The sequence below is a fragment of the Myotis myotis genome, unplaced genomic scaffold (genome assembly GCF_014108235.1).
Source record: "Myotis myotis isolate mMyoMyo1 unplaced genomic scaffold, mMyoMyo1.p scaffold_m19_p_3, whole genome shotgun sequence".
Taxonomy (NCBI): domain Eukaryota; kingdom Metazoa; phylum Chordata; class Mammalia; order Chiroptera; family Vespertilionidae; genus Myotis; species Myotis myotis.
The window spans coordinates 109,409,001-109,431,412 of NW_023416335.1; the positions used below are offsets into that span (position 1 = coordinate 109,409,001).

The 22,412-nt window shown below is 38.5% G+C and overlaps 1 protein-coding gene across 1 annotated transcript in view; it reads left to right on the top strand.

Moving 5' to 3' along the window:
• Window positions 1-22,021, top strand: part of BRCA2 (BRCA2 DNA repair associated) — a 51,579-nt gene extending 29,558 nt beyond the window's left edge. Inside the window, exons 14-20 of the mRNA XM_036301153.1 lie at window positions 4,010-4,443; window positions 4,939-5,120; window positions 6,422-6,609; window positions 8,792-8,962; window positions 10,030-10,384; window positions 21,615-21,770; window positions 21,872-22,021. Of these exons, the coding sequence (XP_036157046.1) occupies window positions 4,010-4,443; window positions 4,939-5,120; window positions 6,422-6,609; window positions 8,792-8,962; window positions 10,030-10,384; window positions 21,615-21,647 (1,363 nt within the window). The 3' untranslated portion in view covers window positions 21,648-21,770; window positions 21,872-22,021. The remainder of the gene's footprint in view (window positions 1-4,009; window positions 4,444-4,938; window positions 5,121-6,421; window positions 6,610-8,791; window positions 8,963-10,029; window positions 10,385-21,614; window positions 21,771-21,871) is intronic.
• The last annotated feature ends 391 nt before the right edge of the window (window positions 22,022-22,412 follow it).

Here is a 22,412-nt window from a genome sequence, read left to right on the forward strand (position 1 = left end):
AATCCTGGTTCATAGGCCAATGCTCAACCACTGAGCCACAGCAGCCGGGCTAAGATATTTTTTTAATGTATAAATCCACAAGGATAATAATAAGAAGAAACAACAGAATTTTGGAAGCCAAAAAGCATAAAAGACTTAGGAAGCATAGAACGCCAGAAACTGACATTAGAGTCAGCAGAGAAACTAGCTACTTACTCAATTCAGTTTCCCCTAAAGAACATGAGAGGCCCTGACCAGTTTGGCTCAGTGGATAGAGCATCGGCCTGTGGACTGAAAGGTCCCAGGTTTGATTCCAGTCAAGGGCATGTACCTTGCTTGCAGGCATATCCCCAGTAGGAGGCAGCTGATCGGTGTTTCTCTCTCATTGATGTTTCTAACTCTCTATTCCTCTTCCTTCCTCTCTGTAAAAAAATCAATAAAATATATTTAAAAATATGTTATAAAAAAAAAAAAGAACATGACAGGAACTTAGGTTGGCAGCAACATGTACTTTTGAAGGTAAAGCAGAAAATAGGAAAATTCATTGGAAATCTGTTTTAAGAAGCATCTATATCGCCCTAACCGGCTTGGCTCAGTGGATAGAGCATCAGCCTGCGGACTCAAGGGTCCCAGGTTCGATTCCAGTCAAGGGCATGTACCTTGGTTGCGGGCACATCCCCAGTGGGGAGTGTCCAGGAGGCAACTGATAGATGTTTTTCTCTCATTGATGTTTCTAACTCTCTATCCCTCTCCCTTCCTCTCTGTAAAAAATCAATAAAATATATTTTAAAAGAAAAAAAAAGAAGCTCTTTCTATATCCCTTCCTCCATTGCAGATAGACAGTTATCCCTCTTCCATAAGGTTATTCTCAGGATAAGAGGAATTGAAGGGATTCTGAATTGGGGAAGGGGTGAGGGAGGGTACTGAACACAGAGATTAAGTAAAACCCTATATATTGAGTGGTGAGAAAATTCATTATAAAAAAGATGGGATATATGGAAAATATTTTATCTCTCTTCTTAAAACCCTTCCAAAATTACTAAGATTTTTTAAAAATATATTTTTATTGATTTCAGAGAGAAAGGGAGATGGGGAGAGAAAGAGAAACATCAATGATAAGAGAGAGAGCCTCCTTCCCATACTTGGCTTCCATTGCTGGCAGCCAGGCCTCCAGTTAGAAGACTGGAAGATTTTTTTCTGGGGAATATGACCAGTTCAGTAGAAAAACCCAAAATACTGACAGTTGTGGGTACTCATGTGAAACAGCATAGCCAGATCACCAGATAGTGAAGTCAACAATGGGCAATCCCATAGCATACACCTTCCTGTTGACTTTTCAGTGCCTCACTCTGAAATAAGAACAGCTACTCAAGGAACACCTGTCATTGGAAGAAAGCCTCTATGAAAGATAGTGTCCAAAGTACAAAAATAAACAAAGCAAAAGAAAATAAAAGAAAGAGACAGGAAGGAACTTAGAGAATATAGGTTGTGCAAGGAGAAGAAAACTTTAAAAATATTAGTATTATTAGGAAAGAGAACATATAACATCCTTAAAATGTGTACTAAAGAGCTCTTAGAAATTAAAAATATGATAGCACAAACAAGTTAACTCAGTAGAAGTAATAGAAAATCAAAGTTATGAACACTCCCAGAATGTAGAACAAAAAGAGAAAGAGATGAAAAGGGGAATGAAAAGATAATCAGAAAAGTCTGAAAATTTGGAGTTTGAAAAAGAAGGAATAGGAAAAATATGAGAGTAATTTCAAAGAAAAAGTTTATCAGTACTGAAGGACGAGTTTCCTTGATTAAAAGCAGTGGTTCTCAACCTTCCTAATGCCGCGACCCAGTTCCTCATGTTGTGGTGACCCCCAACCATAAAATTATTTTTGTTGCTACTTCATAACTGTAATTTTGCTACTGTTATGAATCGTAATGTAAATATTTGATATGCAGGATGTATTTTCATTATTACAAATTGAACATAATTAAAGCATAGTGATTAATCACAAAAACAATATGTAATTATATATGTGTTTTCCGATGGTCTTAGGCGACCCCTGTGAAAGGGTCATTCGACCCCCAAAGGGGTCGCGACCCAAAGGTTGAGAACCGCTTATTAAAAGGGTCCTCAGTACAATGAAGGTAACATTCAGCAGACTAACAATGATAAGCAATGTTGTCTTTCCTTCTATTTGTTGTATCTGGGGGGAGTGGGAGATAAATAAAGAGTCCGCAGAGTGAGCACATGAATAAAAAGGAACCACAATGATGGGGCATTGACTAGGGGCAAAGAGGAACCTTAAATTTTCCAGAGGGCAAAAAAAAATTAGGTTTCAAACAAAGCTTTAAGAGTCATATGGTGCCGAAACCGGTTTGGCTCAGTGGATAGAGCGTCGGCCTGCGGACTGAGAGGTCCCAGGTTCGATTCCGGTCAAGGGCATGTACCTGGGTTGCGGGCACATCCCCAGTAGGAGATGTGCAGGAGGCAGCTGATCAATGTTTCTCTCTCATCGATGTTTCTAACTCTCTATCTCTCTCCCTTCCTCTCTGTAAAAGATCAATAAAATATATTTAAAAAAAAAAAAAAAGAGTCATATGGTATAAGTCCTCTCATCATTAATAATGGAAGCTAGAAGATTATGGATTATATGATGTATAATACAGAGCAATGCCTTTAAAATTCCAAGAGGAAATGATTTCCACTCCAGAATTTTATCACTGACCAAAGTATCAAATAAGTGTGAGCATAGACTTTTTTTCAGATGCTAATTACCAGGTTTATCTCCATAGCATTTACTACCAGTGACATATTGTCTCTTTCCCTCCACTAGAATGTAAACTCTATAATTTTGTTTTGTTCGTCACTCTGTCCTCCAGCCAGACAGTGCCTGGCACATAGTAGGACCTCATTACATATTTGTGGATAGATGAATGGATAGCTAAATTAGTTCCAGGGGTTTAAGGTTGGGTAAAAGGAAGTATGGGGTTTTCAACAAGATATCAAATATTAGAAAGAATGTATATGCTAGGGAAGATGATAAATTTAGTCCTATGCAGTTCAAAGTGTGGGAATAACATCTAGGGGAAAGTTGGACATAAGTGACAGGTTAATATTTTTTTTGTTAGGTAGATGGTAATTTAAGCAATAGATATAATCACCTTGCCTAGGAAAGAAATCCAACTTTGGAGGCAGGAAAGAAGAGTCGGAAAGAAGAAAAAAACAGCAAGAAAAGAGAGAAACAAATAAATAAAGGGACAATAGGGTAGATATTAGTGGTAAGAATTTTAAGAGGGGAAAAGTCAACTGTCACAGCTGCCAAAAGTCTAGTAGAATGAGTGTACACATGTAGCAATATTTTTTTGGCATTTTGGGGGTTATGAATAACTTTATTGAGAACAATTTTTATAGAGTAGTGGAAGAAATGAGAATTCAATGAATAGAAATCGAGGATTACCTATTTAGGAAGGTTGGCCACAAGGGGTAACAGTATGAACTTGAAGGGGAGACAAGGCTGAGGAAAAAATGTCTTGGCGAGACTGGTCAGGGTTTTCTAGCTAAATGAAAGGAACCCTAAAAAAAAAAAAAAAAGATATCAACAGGTGATAGAGAAAGAAATGAAGTAGGTGGAATAATAACTGAAAAAATGGGACTCCTGAAAGACAGTTATTAGTTGGGGTTAGGAGTACAGGTGAAAGTGTTAGCCACAAGAAGACGGATAGCTCTTTCTCTGGTTAAAGAGGTGAGTAAGGAGATAACCTAGAGGAGAGAGTCACAAGGATCTGTGTTTGACAGACTGTTCCTATTATGGGAAGTACGTGGTAAAGTCAGACTGGCGTCCTTGTATGAGAAGTTGTAATGGACTTGACAGTGGTATTGTTTTGGGTGGTTACCATGATAAAATGTAAAACAGCAGAATAGTATCACCATGTAGCAATAAGGGCCTCCCCCAAAATGCATATTCCATAATTTTTATGTGTGTGTGTGTGTTTACTGGTAACTAATCAAGCAAATGTTTTCTTCCCATTATAGCACAACTAAGGAAAGGCAAAAAATACAGACTCCAAATTTTACTGAACCTGGTCAAGAATTTCTGTCCAAATCTCATTTTTATGAACAGCCAACTTTGGAAAAATCTTCAAGCAATTTATCAATTTCAGGACAGCCATTTTATAAAGTTCCTGCCACACAAAATAAAAAAAGGAGATACTCAATTACTACAGGCAAACCAGTGAAAGTTTTTGTCCCACCTTTTAAAACTAAATCACATTTTCACAGAGATAATCAGTGTCTTGGCAGCAATACTGATTTGGAAGAAAACAAACAAAAACAAGAAAACATAGGTGAACATGGCTCTGGTGGTAGTAAAAATAATATTAATAACAGTGAAATTCATCAGCCCAACAAAGATAACTCCAATCAAGTAGCAACTGTAATCTCCACAAAGTGTGAAAAAGAACCTTTAGGTATTTTGTAAAAATTTGTGTTGACATAATTTTGCCTTTCAGTTAGATATTTCTTAGATTAAATAATGCTTTGAGGATTTCCCCCCTTTGTAATGATTAATAATTTCAAGACTTTCTTTAATGCCTTAGATTTTTCCACGTCCAGAGATCAGGTTTAAATTACTCTAATATTGTCTTTCAAAAGTAACTACTTGTGGACTTTCTTGTTTTTAAAAAAGTAATTAGACACACACCTACATTGCTATTACTGGAATATATTTTTTCCCAGGCTACTTATTTTCTTCTAAATCTGAAATAAATAAATAAATAAATAAATAAATAAATAAATAAATAAATAAAAATAGATGTATTTCTATTCTTTAGAAGTTGAAACTTTTTTCATGCCTGAAGATTTAAAATTAGAGCTAATTGATAATGTATAATTTTATAAAGAAAGGGTTGTGCTTTTTAAATTTTATACTCAAATACTATTTTTTGCTAATTATTTCTCAATAGATTGCATTGCAAATCTTCAGAATGCCAGAGATGTACAGGATATGCGTATTAAAAAGAAACATGGCCAACAAATTTTTCCACAGCCAGGAAGTCTGTATCTTGTAAAAACATCCACTCTGCCTAGAATCTCTCTGAAAGTAGCAGTAGAAGGCCAAGTTCCCTCTGCATGTTCCCATAAACAGGTATGCTTTTGTTGACAATGCTAATAGCTTTTATAGCAACTTGTAATTTTATTTTATTAACTGGTATCTCCAAATTGCCCTTTTTAAAGGAAGAACCAATTGAAATCATCATGTTCCTATCCACCTACAGGGGCAGCCTCCTCCTCCTCTATTGCCTTAATCCTACAAAGTGATCTAGACTTCAGAATTAGTATTCCTCTTCCCCTTTCAAAACGTATTTTATTACTATAAGTGCTCTTGGCTAGGTGTTAGAGGAAAGTAGTCTCATTGAATTTAAATTGTGAATAACTCATAATCCTGAACTCACTAAGAGTTATTCACAGTTTTAAAAGAGGATTCTTATTAAGCTACTAGAGGCCCAATGCACAAAATTTATGCAAGAGGCCTTTCTTCCCCCGGCTGCCGGCACTGGCTTCCCTCCGGCCGCCAACAGGCACCCAGGACCCTGGCTTCCCTTGCAGCCCTGGTTTTGTCTGGAAGGTCGTTCAGAAGGATGTCCAGTCTAATTAGCATATTATGCTTTTATTATAATAGATTACTGTCTAGTTAGCATTTTAGGCACTGGAAAAGTGAAAATGATATTGGTAATATTAATAGATAACATTTATTGAGCATTTTCTATGTGTTAGGCACTCTTTTAAGCTCTGTGCCTACTGGTTTCACAAGCACCTAAAAGAAAGGCACCATTATTTTGTTCATCATTTTACGAATGAAAGAACTGAAGCACAGAGAAGGTTAAGTAACTGCCCCCAAAGTCACTTAACTAAGCAAGTAGAAGAGCCACAATTCCAAAGCAAGGAGTCTGACTCCAGAGTGAAGTCTGAATGAAGGAAATGATACTCTGGGATCAGGCCTCTGTGGTGAAAGTGAGCACCTTGAAATAGGCCAGGCCTATGTAGAAATCTGACCTCCTGAGGTCAGACTCCCTGAAATACACTTTTTACTGCTCTCTCCCTTCTAAATTTTTGAACTTAAGAGATTTTGTAAAACATTGTTACTTTTTTTACCCCCACAATGACTCCAATGGCAGTATATATAGCAAGAGGCATATACACAGGGGAATGAAAAAGGTGCAACAGACTCGAATTGGGGGGGAGGTGGGGGTCATTTCTAGTACATCAGCATTTTAACTTCTAGTAAATAAGTTAAACCTTTTTTATAGTGAATATTTTAATATTTAAGTGAAAATTTTGAGTAAATTCAGTTTCAGTTTGTTACAATTGTTTCTATTCTGTGAAACATGCTTTTTTGTTTGATTTTGTTTTTCATTATCAAATTTTTCTATTATTTCTTTTGTGCAGCTGTATATGTATGGCGTCTCTAAACATTGCCTAACAATTAATAGTAAAAATGCAGAGTCTTTTCAGTTTCACACTCAGGATTATTTTGGTAAGGAAGCCTCATGGGCTGGAAAAGGCACACAGCTGGCTGACGGTGGATGGCTTATACCCTCCAATGATGGGAAGGCTGGAAAAGAAGAATTTTATAGGTATTCTGTGCAAAAAGAGGTGTTAACTTTTATATATTCTGTAATCATTTTTCCTCACAAGCTCTTCTTTTTTCTCTTTCCTTATCTCTCTTGAACTTAAAAAGTTGGCTAGGAGTAAAATTTTTATACACCAAATCATTTTATTTTATTTACTTATTTTTTTAATCCTCACCTGAGGACATTTTTCCATTGATTTTTAGAGAGTGGAAGAGAGAGGGAAAGACAGAGAGAAATATCAAATGTGAGAGAAGCACATTGATTGGTTGCCTCCTGCACATACCCTGACCAGGGCCTAGGCTGGGGAAGAGTGTGCAACCCCAGTACATGCCCTTGACCGGAATCGAACCCAGGACCCTTTGGTCTGCAGGCTGATGCTCTATCCACTGAGCCAAACCAGCTAGAGTTACATCAGATCATTTTAAATGCATTATGGTTCAATTGACATTTTGGTGAAATCTTTTAAAAAGTGAATTATGGTTTGTCTTAGCATTTAATGAATTGGTTTTCTTAAATTGTGACATTTTCCTTATACATTTACAAAATAAAGACTGATAACAAAAGTTAAATTTGAATTGGCCTTATCATAGACCCACACACATGTACACTTGTGTCATATTCTCTTTCACTGTGTATTTCAATAAATATGAAATAAAATTACTAAAAATTAAACATAAGTACTTAAATATCAGTAATGCCAAAAATTAATAAACATTACTGCCCTAACACAATTTAGAAACTATATAACTTATTATGATTCCAATGTTTATATAAACATAATTTAAAGTTTTTGCTATCAGAGATGTATTACCTTAAGCCAATGGAAAGATATGAAAAACCTTTCTATAGTGCCCTTACTATTTTAAAAAAATTTTAATCCTCAATCGAGGATATGTTTATTGATTTTAGAGAGAGGTGACGGGGGAGAAAGAGAGAGAGAACCATCGATGTGAGAGAGAACATTAATTGGTTGCCTTTTGTACGTGTCCAGACCAAGGATTGAACCCGCAACCAAGGTATGTGCCCTGACTAGGAATCAAACTCACAGCCTTTGGTACACAAGATGACGCTCCAACCAATTGAGCCACTCTGGCCAGGGCCCCTTGTTCTTTAATATCTCTATAAATCTTTCCAAAATTTATGCTTTTGGGAAAGTGATAAAATATTTTTCTTAAATTTTTGTTATGTATCTTGTTAGGTAATTGGAATATATTTTGTTATGTGTTTTATTTTAATTTATTAAATTGATTGGTGTGACATTGGTCAACATAAACGTATAGGCTTCAGGTGTGGGTTTCTATGTTACAAGATCAGTATATTGCATCATGTGACCACCACCCCAAAGTCAAATCTTCTCCTGTCACCATATATGAGGATCCCCTTTTCCCCGCACTCACCTCCCTCTTGCAATCACCACACTGCTGCTTGTGTTTACAAGTTTCAGCTTTATGTCTAACATATGAGTGAAATCATATAGTTCTTAGCAGAGAGAGAAGCACCAGGACTAGAGAAGGAAGTTCTTAATGTGATTTCTAAAAACAGTCTCTTTAATAAGAAAAATAATCTCAAATATGATTATTTTAAGTTAAGGATTTCATTTTCCAGTTGAAATAATTGTATTGACTAATATGTTTAGTGACTTTTTATTAGTATACCAGAGGCCGGATGCACAAAATTCATGCAAGAGTAGGCCTTCCTGCCCTAGTTGGTTTGGCTTGGTGGATAGAGCATCGCCCTGCGGACTGAAAGGTCCCAGGTTCAATTTGGGTCAAGGGCATGTACCTTGGTTGCGGGCACATCCCCAGTAGGGGGTGTGCAGGAGGCAGCTGATCGATGTTTCTCTCTCTCATTGATGTTTCTAACTCTCTATCCCTCTCCCTTCCTCTCTGTAAAAAATCAACAAAATATTTTTTTAATAAAAGAGTAGGCCTTCCTTTCCCCAGTTGACCAGAAGGTCTTCTGGTCTAATTAGCATGTTACTCTTTTATTATTATAGGTATTGATACAGATCAAATCGTTTTCTAAAATTGTATTGCTATTGATTATATATTAACTCATAAAAATTTATTAAATGATCTTATAAAGTATAGATTTTTGCCAAGAATAGTCATGGTTACTGAATTTCATATTATCTTATGTGGAGTTTTGTTTTTTTTGCTATTTTATTCTACCTTTCTTTGTTCAGGGCTCTGTGTGACACCCCAGGTGTGGATCCAAAGCTTATATCTAGAGGTTGGGTCTATAATCACTATAGATGGATTATATGGAAACTGGCAGCTATGGAATTTGCATTTCCTAAGGAATTTGCTAATAGATGCCTAAGCCCAGAAAGGGTGCTTCTTCAACTAAAATACAGGCAAGTTTAAAGCATTACATTATGTAATCACATCTTGGATACAGTTCAGACTTCTGTGCAGTCTGTGATTTCATGTCGTAGTGCAGGGGTGGGGAACCATTTTTCTGCCAAGGGCCATTTGGATATAACATCATTTGCAGGCCATACAAAATTATCAACTTAAAAATTAGCCTGCTATAGTTTGGTCAGACATTGAATTAACTCACCCCTAATGCCTTGGCAGGGCCAGACCAAATGATTTCAAGGGCCTTATATGGCCTGTGGGCTGGACATTCCCCACTTGTGTGGTAGCGGAACACAAGCCAGCTGGCAGTGGCAGTTGCCATCCCATACTGCTGGTCAGTTGTATGGAGTAATTAGTTCTCTTGTCATCCCCCAGGCCCCACTTAAGAGAAATCACACATTTATACACCTCTTGCTTCCCTCTTCCTCCACCCCCTCCATAACTTCTCAGAATATGAATTACCAATTTGATCCACTTTTCGGGGATTGCTAATTAATAAAGCATCTTTCCATTTGGGGGGTTTTAATATTTAATTCACATTTTAATGGCATAAAACTTAATATAGTGCTAGCTACCGAATTTTAAATTCTCTTCTGTCTTAGTATTTTTTCAATAAAGGTATTAAATTTTTATTTTCAACTAGAGGTCCGGTGCACGGACCGGTGGGGTCCCTCAGCCTGGCCTGCGCCCTCTTGCAATCCAGGAGCCCTCAGGGGATGTAGTAGTGCACTAAGCTGCAGGTGGCTCCCGCTCATCCCAGCCCCACTGGGCCTGCCCCCGCCCCTGCCACTCAGTAGCACTGCTGCAGCTGCACTCGGCAGTCATGAGCCCAGCGTCTAAAGCCCATCGGTCAGCTGAACGGCGCTCCCCCTATGGGAGCGCACTGACCACCAGGGGGCAGCTCCTTTGTTGAGCGTCTGCCCCCTGGTGGTCAGTGCACATCATAGCGACCAGTCAACTGCTCGTTCAGTTGCTTAGGCTTTTATATATAGAGATTATTCGTTGACTGTTTTTACATCGAAATTGTACTCACAATTCCTAAAATAATGCATTTTCTTTTTAGATATGATATGGAAATTGATAGAAGTCGAAGATCCGCTATAAAAAAGATAATGGAAAGGGATGACACAGCTGCAAAAACACTTGTTCTCTGTGTTTCTGAAATACTTTCACCAACCACAAGTCTAACTGGAACTTCTAACAGTAAAACTAGTGGTGTGGATAACAGCAAAACAGCTATTGTGGAACTGACAGATGGATGGTATGCTGTGAAGGCCCAGCTGGACCCTCCCCTCTCAGCTCTCGTACAGAAAGGTAGACTGGCTGTCGGTCAGAAGATCATCACTCATGGAGCAGAACTGGTGGGCTCTCCTGATGCCTGTGCACCTCTTGAAGCCCCAGAATCTCTTATGCTAAAGGTAAGTTACATTAATGCACTTTCTTAATAAAAATCACTCATGGTCCTGCCATGGTTACTGAATTTGGGGAGTGAGAGGTACCTCTTTTTACTGCATTCTAAAGGTAAAGAAATTTCTCTCAGGTATTCTGCTCCCTAAAGGTTTTATAAGGTTTTGAAAAATCCACCTGTCTGTTTTTTCTGAGGGAGCTTTCATCTCTGACCTCATACTTGATGATGGGGAACAATGATTAGCTTCATTTCAACCATCAGCAGATTTTCCCTTTCTGAGAGATTCTTTGCCTTTGTATTCAGTATATAGCACCTATCCTCCTGTTTTTGTGGTTCTTTATTTTTTTGTGTGTGTGTGTTTTTCAAGTCTTTTATTTTAAACTTCATATTTGCCATTTGCTTTACTCTCTGTTTCTTTTCTTTGTTTTTTTTTTTAAATTAAATCTTTATTGTTCAGATTATTACAGTTGTTCCTCTTTTTTCCCCCATAGCTCCCCTCCACCCGGTTCCCACCCCACCCTCTGCCCTTACCCCCGCCACCCACTGTTCTCATCCATAGATGCACGATTTTTGTCCAGTCACTTCCCACACCCCCCACACCCCTTCCCATCCCCCGAGAATAGTCAGTCCACTCCCTTTCTATGCCCCTGATTCTATTATATTCACCGGTTTATTCTGTTCATCAAATTATTTGTTCACTTGATTCTTAGATTCACTTGTTGATAGATGTGTATTTGTTGTTCATAATTTGTATCTTTACCTTTTTGTTCTTCTTCCTCTTCTTAAAGGATACCTTTCAGCATTTCATATAATACTCATTTGGTGGTGATGAACCCCTTTAGCTTTTCCTTATCTGTGAAGCTCTTTATCTGACCTTCAATTCTGAATGATAGCTTTGCTAGGTAAAGTAATCCTGGTTGTAGGTTCTTGCTATTCATCACTTTGAATATTTCTTGCCACTCCCTTCTGGCTTGCATAGTTTCTGGTGAGAAATCAGCTGACCGTCGTATGGGTACTCCCTTGTAGGTAACTAACTATTTTTCTCTTGCTGCTTTTAAGATTCTCTCTCTGTCTTTTGCTCTTGGCATTTTAATTATGATGTGTCTTGGTGTGGTCCTCTTTGGATTCCTTTTGTTTGGGGTTCTCTGTGCTTCCTGGACTTGTAAGTCTATTTCTTGCACCAGGTAGGGGAAGTTTTCTGTCGTTATTTCTTCAAATAGGTTTTCAATATCTCTCTCTCTTCTTCTGGCACACCCATAATTCGGATGTTGGTATGCTTGAAGTTGTCCCAGAGGCTCCTTACACTATCTTCATATTTTTGGATTCTTTTTTCTTTTGTTTTTCCGGTTGGGTGTTTTTTGCTTCTTCATATTTCAAATCTTTGACTTGATTCTTGTGATCCTCTAGTCTGCTGTTGGAACTCTGCATAATATTCTTTATTTCAGTCAGTGTATGCTTAATTTTTAGTTGGTCCTTTTTCATAACCTCAAGGGTCTCACTAGATTTCTTGAGGTTCTCACTACATTTATCGGCGGTTTCTAGAAAATTCTTGAAAAACCTTAGAAGTGTAGTTTTGAACTCTATATCCAGTAGTTTGCTTTCCTCCATTTCTGTCATTTGTGACCTGTTTCTTTGTCTCCACATATTTTATGCTTCCCTGTGTTGATAGAGTGGCTTTCTGTGCTAGGTGTCCTATAGGGCCCAGTGGCTCAGCCTCCCCAATTACCTGAGGTGGGCACTCTTGGTGCACCCCTTTGTGGGCTTTGTGCACAGTCTTGTTGTAGTTAAGCCTTGATTGTTGTAGGATCACTGGGAGGAATTGACCTCCAGGACAATTGACTGTGAGAATCATCTGTGTCTGCAGTGGGAGAATTTCTGAGCTGGAGACACTCTTCTGGGGCAAGACTTGCTTCAGTGGGGCTTAGGTGCTCACTGAGTCTGCCCCCTGAGTGTGTCCCTTATCGATCTGAGTATTGTAATCTGGATGGTCCCACCTTGACGACTGGGTACACTAGCTCTTGGATCTCTAAGGAGGTGCTAATCTAGCCTCTGCCTGAGGCTACCCAGCAGGAGCTATGGAGAGATTCCTCTTCTTTTTTGGGGGTTTGAGGTGCCCAGATGAGGCCCAGCTGTGAAGCAATGCAAGCTGCTGTGGGGCCTTGGACCTTCTTTTGGAAGTTCCGGGTCTCGCTGATTCAGCTGCAGTTTGTTAGGTAATTTTCAGATTGCAAAGGGCCAGGCCTTTCATATGCAAAATCCTCTGCACACAGCTTGGGTGGGGCGGGGTCTCAGGGGATCAACAGGGCGGAGCAAGCAGCTATGGCTGCTCCCCAGTCCTGCCCTAAGAGGCCCCACGTCTCAGTGTCCCAGTAATCGCTGCAAGCACCTCTGAGAGAAAGCCGCCCTCGAGTTCCGCCCGATGCCAGACCGTCCAGTTTCTCCCCGTATGAGTCTGGGTCCCCAGAGACTCACCCGGAACTGGAGTTCAGAGCAGTCGGGAGCTTGTGTCTCCCTCCCGATTGAAAAAGACAACCGTTTCCTCAGCCGCCAGCCTTTTCCACGTGCTCCGCGTCCTCAGCTGCCAGCGCTTTCAGCGCGCGCCTCCGTACCTCCGCACTTTACTTCCACACCTCCTCTGAGTCTCAGTGCTTTTCTCTTCTAGTTGTAGAATTTTCACTCAGCCAACCTCCCTGTGGTTCTGAATGATGTCCATTTTGTCTTTTAGTCGTATTTTTGAAGTGGTTGTGCGGGGCAGCAATTTCCGGTGTTTACCTATGCCGCCATCTTGGTTTCTCTCGGTTCTTTCTCTTTAAATAAATGATCAAAATCTGAGAAAGAAAAAAAAAAATCAGTCATTGTTTCAGTTAAGTTCTAAAAAGGTTTTGTTACATTTGGAATTTTAAATATACTTACACCTGTGAAGGATATTCTGTTTCTTGAAAATATGCTGATAATCTCAGTATAAAGAGGCAGATTCCTCAGACACACTTATCCTAACATATCCCCGTCATTAAGTGGCACATGACTTTATAAGATTCATGACCCCAAAAAATATTCACTGATGCAACCCTGCCTGACCCCCTATTCATTCCCCACAAAGGCAACCACTGCAGATCCCTTTGGCTGTTCCTTTGCTTATATGCTATGTTATCTTCTTTCCTTCAGTTTAGACCTTTATTAGCTTCTTGCTGTGAAAGAGGGGTGAAATCTGTGTTCAATATTTACATTATAATGACTATGAAAAACATTTTTTGCAACTCAGCATATAAATATACTATAATTACATTTTATTTCTTTTTTAAAATATATTTTTATTGATTTCAGAGAGGAAGATGGAGGAGAGAGAGAAACATCAATGATGAGAGAGAATCATTGTTTGACTGCCTCCTGCATGCTTTCACAGGGGATCAAGCCCACAACTCTACTGGGAATCAAAACGTGACCTCTTAGTTCATAGGTCAATGCTCAACCACTGAGCCATGCAGGCCAGGTTACACTTACTTTCTTTACAGCTTACTGCTTTCCCTGGAGTTACTATCTTGCTTTTTTGTTTTGATTTTGTTCTTCTTAATTTTCTGTGTCCTTAATACCACCTCATTCCCACACAGGAGCTATGTAAAACTCATCTCAATGTGTTAAAATACCTTTATTGGTTCCATTTATTTTTCTTGATGATTCTTGAACCTCTCCATATTCCTTCTTTATCCTGAAGTGGTTATTTTCCATATATGCTGCACAGGACCTCTTTCTGTGTCAGTAGCCCTGTTTTCTGGATTTTGTATCTTCCTATGTTTATTTTTTGGTTTTAAGTACACACAGCCTCCAGAGACTTTTTGAGAAAGGGAGGATGCAGCTCTTTTGATCATATTGTAAGGTTGGCCAAATATAGAATTTGCAGATGAAATAATTTCTTCAGAATTTTGAAGACATTTTCACAATTACCTTCTTGCTTCTAGTACAGCTTCTGCTATGTTCAGTGCTATTCTTATTCCCAGTCCTTCACTATGGGATCTGTTTTCAAGACATTTTCAACATCATTTGTCTCCAGTATTTTGAAATTTCAAATAATGTACTTTGGTATCAGCCTTACTTTGTAATTATTGTCCTGGGTACACAGTAGTAATCAGTCTATAAACATATGTCCTTCATTGAGTTCTGAGAAATTTTCCTGAAGTAGTTCTTTTTTTAAAATATGTTTTTATTTATTTTAGAGAGGAAGGGAGAGGGAGAGAAAGATGGAAACATCGATGAGAAACATCAGTCGGCTTCCTCCTGCTCGCCCCCTCCTGGGGATCGAGCCTACAACCCAGGCATGTACCCTGACCAGGAATGGAACTGGTGCCCTCTTGGTGCATGGGATGATGCTCAATCCACTGAGCCACAACAACCAGGCTTACTGTAGTTCTTTGATAATTTCTTCCCTTCTACTTTTCTCTCCATTTTTTAAAAATCCTGATATTTAGGCACTAGACCTCTTAGATTGGTCCTCTCATTTTCTTGATTTTTCTGCTATCTCCCCACCCCCCAAGTTCTAGTTTTTAATTTTACCTTTTAATCCCTAAAGTCAGTTTGTCCCTTTTGGCATAATATTTAATTTTTAAGAGACTTTTATTATTCCCTAAGTGTGTTTTCTTTTTTTATGACACCTGGTTTTAGTTTCATAGTTTTAGTATCTTTTTATCTTTCTGAAGTTGTTGATTAATATCTTGATTTATGTTAGTTTTTTCTGACTCCTGCCTTTTTTTTTTCCTTTGACAACCTCTTCTTGTTTGGGTCTCATGTTGGATACTTTCCTCAACTGGTGATTGTTAGCTATTCTTTCCTCTTCAAGAAAGGGGTACTAATGAGCTGATTAGAAGCTCTCTGAGAAGTGGGGCTTGTGAACTTACAGAGTGGTAAGGCAAGAGATTTTATTTTCTTTTTTTCATTAGGAGACCTTCAAATATCAGTGACTGTTCTGAGAGCTGAACAAAGTAAGAAAGCTAGCAAGGGGATTCCTTTTCAGCATAAGGATTTTCATTGCATTTTTGTTTTCAATATAGCATCTCACCTGCACCCTGGCTACTTCTGCCTGGTGATCCAGAGTCTAGAATATGTGTGGTTCAGCCTTTCCGGAAAGTAAGCTCTTCTGGGTTCTTTTTGAATCCTGATGAGGGAAGAACAGTTATCTTGTTGCTTGGTATCTGAGGTATTAATTACCTTCATACAAAATCTCAACCATTCCTCCTGTTTTCAGCACCTGCCTGCAGAGGTACCTGTTGCCTTCAGTTTCCTTATTTTATTTCATATTGGCTTCATAACAAAACGTTTGCTATCTGAGTAACCTTGAGTAGGTTATGTAATTTCCCTTATACTTCAGTTTTGTCACCTGTAAAATGGGAATAAGTCTTAGGGTTGTTATGAAGATTAAATGTTAATATATGTAAAGCACTAACACTCTGTGTCAGCACCACCGTAAATGCCCTATGAATGTTTGCTATTTTTGTGAACTGTAATTATTCTTGAACTGCTTTGTTATTTACCATTTGTCCAACAAATTTTTAACTTCCAAAATTTTGGTAATTATTTCATCAACTGTCCTCTTGAGTTCTCTTTGTCCTTGTATTGTTTTTTTTTAGAGAGCCTAAATAAGTATATTTTAATCCATCATTTTTCCATTGAAATCTGTTTTATTAATTTCCTAATACAGGCATAATTCAGAGATATTGTGTGTTCAGTTCCAGACCACCTCAATAAAGCATTTATCTCAATAAAGCAAGCCACATGAATATTTTGGTTTCCCAGTGCATATAAAAGCTGTGCTTACACTATACTGTAGTTTAGTGATTTTCAACCTCTTTCATATCATGGCATACAAACTAATTACTAAAAATTTTCAGCATACCAAAATATATATTACATTTTTTGCCAACCTGATAAGAAAATAGGTATAATTTTGATTCATTCACACCAGATGGTTATTGTGTTGGCTGTTTTCATTTCTTTATTTGACACTCTAAGGAAAAAGGGGTCAGTGCCCCTGACTAAGTGATCAGGTATTGCATGTTTTAAAAATTCTTGCAGCACATCAGTGTGCCTGTTGGGGCCGTGGCACACTGGTTGAAAATCATTGCTGTGGTCTATTCTGTGTGAATAACATTGTCTGAAAAACAATGTACATACCTCAATTAAAACTACATTATTACTTAAAAATGTTGACCATCATCTGAGCCTTCAGCAAGTCTTTTTGCTGGTGGAGGGTCTTGCCTCAACACTGATGGCTGCTGACTGATCAAGTGGTAGTTGCTGAAGATTGGATGAATGTGACAATTTCTTTTTGTTTTTTAATATCTCAAGAAAAACTATTGTAAATATGATAATGTTACATGCAGTAAGCACCAATTATTCAAGAAAAATGATCTTACATATAATAATATTATATGCAATAAACATTAATATTTTAAGAATAAGAGGATTTTTAGTATAATAATATTACCAAAACTATACTAATATAGTATGATATCACAAAAGTTGTAGGAAATATTAAAGATATATTACTTCTATTATAATCCATTATATTTTCCCCCCTCTGGCTCTATTTTTGCTCATCAGTTTATGTTGTTCATTATATTCCACAAATGAATGAGATCATATATTTATCTTTCTCTGACTGGCTTATTTCGCTTAGCATGATGCTCTCCAGGTCCATCCATGCTGTTGCAAATGATAAGAGTTCCTTCTTTTTTACTGAAGCGTAGTATTCCATTGTGTAGATGTACCACAGTTTTCTAATCCACTCATCTGCTGATTGGCATTTAGACTGTTTCCAAATCTTAGCTATTGTAAATTGTGCCGCTATGAACATAGGAGTGCATATATCCTTTCTTATTGGTGTTTCTGATTTCTTGGGATATATTCCTAGAAGTGGAATTATTGGGTCAAATGGGAGTTCCATTTTTAATTTTTTGAGGAAACTCCATACTTTTGTGAATGATCCATGTGCACTTGAGAAGAATGTATATTCTGCTGTGTTGGGGTGAAATGTTCTATAACTGTCTATTAAATCCATCTGAGCCAGCATGTCCTTTAGAGTCTCTGTTTCCTTGATAAGTTTTTGTCTGGAAGATCTGTCCAGGGAAGTCAGAGGGGTGTTAAAGTCCCCTACTATGACTGTATTGTTGTTGATCTCTCTGTTAAAGTCCTCTAGAAGTTTTTTTTATATATTTAGATGCACCTATATTGGGTGCATAAATGTTTACCAGGGTTATATTCTCTTGTTGGATCGATCCCTTTAGTATTATGTAATGACCTTTGCTGTCTCTTGTGATGGCCTTCATTTTGAAGTCTATTTTGTCAGATATGAGTATTGCTACTCCAGCTTTTTTTTCTTTTTCATTTGCATGGAAAAAATTTTTCCAGCCCTTCAATTTCATCCTGTGTGTGTTTTTTATTTTCAGGTGGGTCTCTTGTAGATAGCATATAGTTGGGTCATGTTTTTGTATCCATTCAGCTACCCTACCTTTTGATTAGAGCATTTAATCTATTTACATTTAGGTTTATTATTGAGAGGTACTTATTTATAGCCATTTTAATTCTGTATGGCTAGGTTTCTCTCTCTGTTTCTTCTTCTCTTACAGCAATCCCTTTAGCATTTCTTGTAATGCTGGCTTGGTGGTGATGAACTCCTTTAGCCTTTTTTTTTTTTTTTTTTTTTTTTTTTGTCTGGGAAGCTCTTTATTTGACCAAATATTTTGAATGATAGCCTTGCTAGATATAGTAATCTTGGTCTCAGGTCCTTGATTTCCATTACCTTGAGTACTTCATGCCATTCCCTTCTGGCCTGTAGAGTTTCTGGTGAGAAATCAGGTGCCAGCCTTCTGGGAACTTCTTTGTAGGTAACAATTTTCTTTTCTCTTGCTGCCTTTAAGATTCTCTCTTTGTCTTTAATTTTTGGCATTTTAATTATGTTGTGTCTGGGCATGGGCCTATTTGGGTTTTTCTTGTTTGGGGTTCTCTGTGCCTCCTGAACTTATGTGACTTTTTCCTTTACCAGGTTAGGGAAGTTTTCTACCATTATTTCTTCAAACACCTTCTCTATTCCTTTCTCCCTTTCTGCCTCTTCTGGCACACCTACTGTTCTAATATTGTTACCTTTCACTTTGTCCCACAGCTCTCTTAAGCTGTCCTGTTTTTTAATTGTTTTTTCTTTTTGATTCTCTAATTGAGTGATATTTTCAACTCTTGTTTTCTAATTCACTGATTTGATCCTCAGTTTCCACCAGTCTGCTGTGTATTCCTTCCAATGTGTTCTTTATTTGTGTTATGTCATTCTTAATCTAAGACTGTTCTTTTTTCATAGTTACTATATCTTTTTTCATGCTGTTGAGCATTTTTACCATCATTACTCTGAACTCTGTTTCAGATAAATTTTTTATCTCTGCTTCATTTATCTCTTCTTCTGGAGAATTCTCTAGTTCTTTCATTTGGGGGTTGTTTCTTTGTTTCCTCATTTCGGTTGTCTGTTCGGGTTTGTGACTATGTATTAGGTAGATCCTCTACACCTCTCAATCTCTAGCGCAGGACAGTGTTAAACGCTGTTTCTGACTAATTGGATCAGGCAAAGACTCAAAGCCTCCAGAGACACTCTGTCTACAGACTAATAGGATTCCAACTTGAATTGCCCCCAGGCAGTCATCCTCAGGTGTGGTGAGTTTTTTCAATAGGGTGGGGCAGTTGCTTCTGCCTGGAGGCTAATTGTTACATAGGGTGTGTTGACTGTCTTCCCCCCAGGCAAGGCAGATGTCTATGTGGGAAAGATGTCCTCCACTGTGTGAGGGAATGGCTCATCCCAGGAAACTTGGGGTGACTGCCTTCTGAGCTCTATCCTCCAAGTCCTGAGTCCCCAGTCCTGGGTTCTGCTCTCACAGCTCCAGCCTACTTCACTCTCCCTCTGCCAGAGCACAAGGTGAATAGCTCTACAGGGAATTTTTGTGCATTGGCCCTTTAAGAGGGTGCCTGAACTTTCAGCTGCCACTCCCTGGCAGACAGCACCCCACTGCTTTTCACAGCTAGATGTTATGTGGGTACCTTCCTCAGATTTGTTGCTCTCTGCTTGGAAGCCCAGCTTCGGGATTAGATCCCAGAGTTCTTAGTGGCACCACACACCCCCTCCCCCCCCCCCCCCCCCCCCGAGCTGAGATATCTCTCTGGGACTTCAGTTGCCATCTGTGGGTGCCCAGCTAGCCCTTTCATGCCTCCACCCTTCCTACCAGTCTCTATGTGGTGTCCACCTTTGGTTCTTGCATATCAGGGTTCTCCTGTGAGTTTTTCATTGATTATTCAGGAAGTCTTTTCGTATTTCAGTTGTAATTCCCGACAATTTCTTAAAATAGGACAACAGTGAAGTTTGCCACATGGATTGGCTTTTCCTTTCACAAGCAGTTTCTCAGATATCACAGATTACCATAACATACATAATAAAAATGAAAAGGTTTGAAATACTGTGAGAATTACCAAAATGTGACAGAGATACGAAGTGAGCAAGTGCTGTTGGAAAAAATGGCCCCGACACACTTGATGCAGGATTGCCACCAACCCTCAGTTTGTAAAATACACAGACAGTATCTGTGAAGTGTAATAAATCATAGTGCAATGAAACAACGTATTCCTGTAGTCATATTTATACAACATTAGGACTCCATGGCACTATAAATAATTTTGGGAAAAAACAGCTTTATTGAAGTGTAATTCACACACTTTGCAATTCACCCACTGAAAGTGACAATTCTGTGATTTAAGTCTAGTCACAGAGTTGTGCAACCATCACCACAATCAGTTTTAGAGCATTTTCATCACCAGCCTACTCATCTGTTGGCAGTGCCCGTCCTCAGCTTTCAAACACCCACAGGTCTTCCTCAACCTAAAAAGGGGGGAAAAAAGCCTCCCTTAACTCTGCTGTGCACTCTCTGGACATTGTGCAATAGGTTTCCCTCATTCCATTACTAATCTCTCTCTTTAAAAGAATTTCTTTAACTTTAAAATTATAGTTGACATTCAATGTTATATTATTGTTAGGTGTACAGAACAGTGGTCAGACAATCATGAACTTCACAAAGTGTTCCCCCCGATATTTCCAGTGCTCACCTGGCACCATACACAGTTATTATGTTATTATTGACTGTATCCCTTATGCTGTATTTTATAACAGTACAGTGGGGCCTTGACTTACAAGTTTAATTCGTTCCGTGACGGAGCTCGTAACTCAAATTACTCGTATGTCAAATCAAAAAGTGAACGAGTGAGACACGTGATGCTGGGCTGATGTGGCGTTCACTGTGACGTTCGCTGCGCCAACTAGCGGTGGGGTATCTGAAGCTGGCTCATAACCCAAATTTTAGCTCGCAACTCAAAACAAAAAATCGGCCGAGAGACGGCTCATATCTCAAAAAACTCGTTAGTCGGGACACTCATAAGTCAAGGCCCCACTGTATAACTATTTTGTAACTACCAATTTGTACCTCTTAATCCCTTCCCTTTTTTCAGCCAACTTCCCTCCCCTCTGGCAACCATCAATTTGTTCTTTGTATCTATGAGTCTGTTTTGTGAACAGTTTTTTAAGATACTATATGTTGAAAGTATTTTTACTTTCATACAGTTTTTCCCTTATTCACTTTCTTATTTACCTTCATGACACTTTATAAAGTATTAGAGGCCTGGTGCACGGATTCATGTACATTGAAAGGAAATTAATTAGAAGAAATATTTTAGAGGCCAGAAAGGGACCATGGGAGGTTGTCTCCAGGGCGTGTCCAGCCCATCTCGCCCAGTTTTCATCAGGGTGATCAGGACCGGCCAGCCAGCCTGGGAGGGACCGTGGGAGGGCTCCAGGGTGTGTCTGGCCCATCTTGCCCAGTCCCGATAGGAGCCAATTGGAGCTGGCCAGCTGGGGAGGGACCACAGGAGGTTGGCTGGCCAGGGAGGGACCGTGGGAGGGCTCCAGGGTGTGTCTGGCCTGTCTCGCCCATTCCTGATCAGCTGGACCCCAGCAGCAAGCTAACCTACTGGTCGGAGTGTCTATCCCCTGGTGGTCAGTGTGCCTCAAAGCACCTGGTCGAATGGTTGAATAAACAGTCACTTAGTATATTAGGCTTTTATTATATAGGATAATAAAGCAATCCTAAAAGAATGAAAATATTATGAAATGTGAAATAGAACGGAATATTATTTAACCTGTAAATTGATGTATTCCTTAATTTGTCTAGATTTCTGCAAACAGTACCCGGCCTGCTTGCTGATATGCCAAGCTTGGATTCTCTCCAGACCCTAGACCTTTTCCTCTCCCCTTGTCATCACTTTTCAGTGATGGAGGAAATGTTGGCTGTGTTGATGTAGTTATTCAAAGAGCATACCCTATGCAGGTATGACATATTCTTGAAACTTACTCTATATTTCTCTTTTGAGAAAGTTAATTTGAATGATTCCTCCTTACCATGTATTTCCGTTTTATGTATTATTACAGTGGATGGAGAAGACATCGTCTGGATTATACATATTTCGCAATGAAAGAGAAGAAGAAAAGGAAGCAGCAAAATATGCAGAGGCTCAACAAAGGAAACTAGAAGCCTTATTCACTAAAATTCAAGCAGAATTTGAAGAGCATGAAGGTAAAGTGAGTTGTATATTACAAGTTTATTTATATGAAAAGTGTTTTTATTAGAGTTTTTGGAGGCTTCTAATTTAAATTTTATAATTAGGTGAATTGTCTTTATTTTAAGTAATAGATTTTTTTTTCTAATTCTGAATCAACTTTTTTCTGTTTTAAAAAAATATTACATAGATGTATGGATAAGCATTGAACTGACCCCAAATTATTACATTTTTATTCAACACACTGAGCTTTTAAATACTTGTAATTGTCATTAGGCAATAATGCATGACATACCCACAGCACTATTCAGAAATCTTAAATAAACTCCCTCTTAAGCTTCAGTACTAAAGCATTTATAGTCCCTTTTTTGGCATTAGAGAAAAAATAGCAGTGAGGGGAAAAACTATCAAAT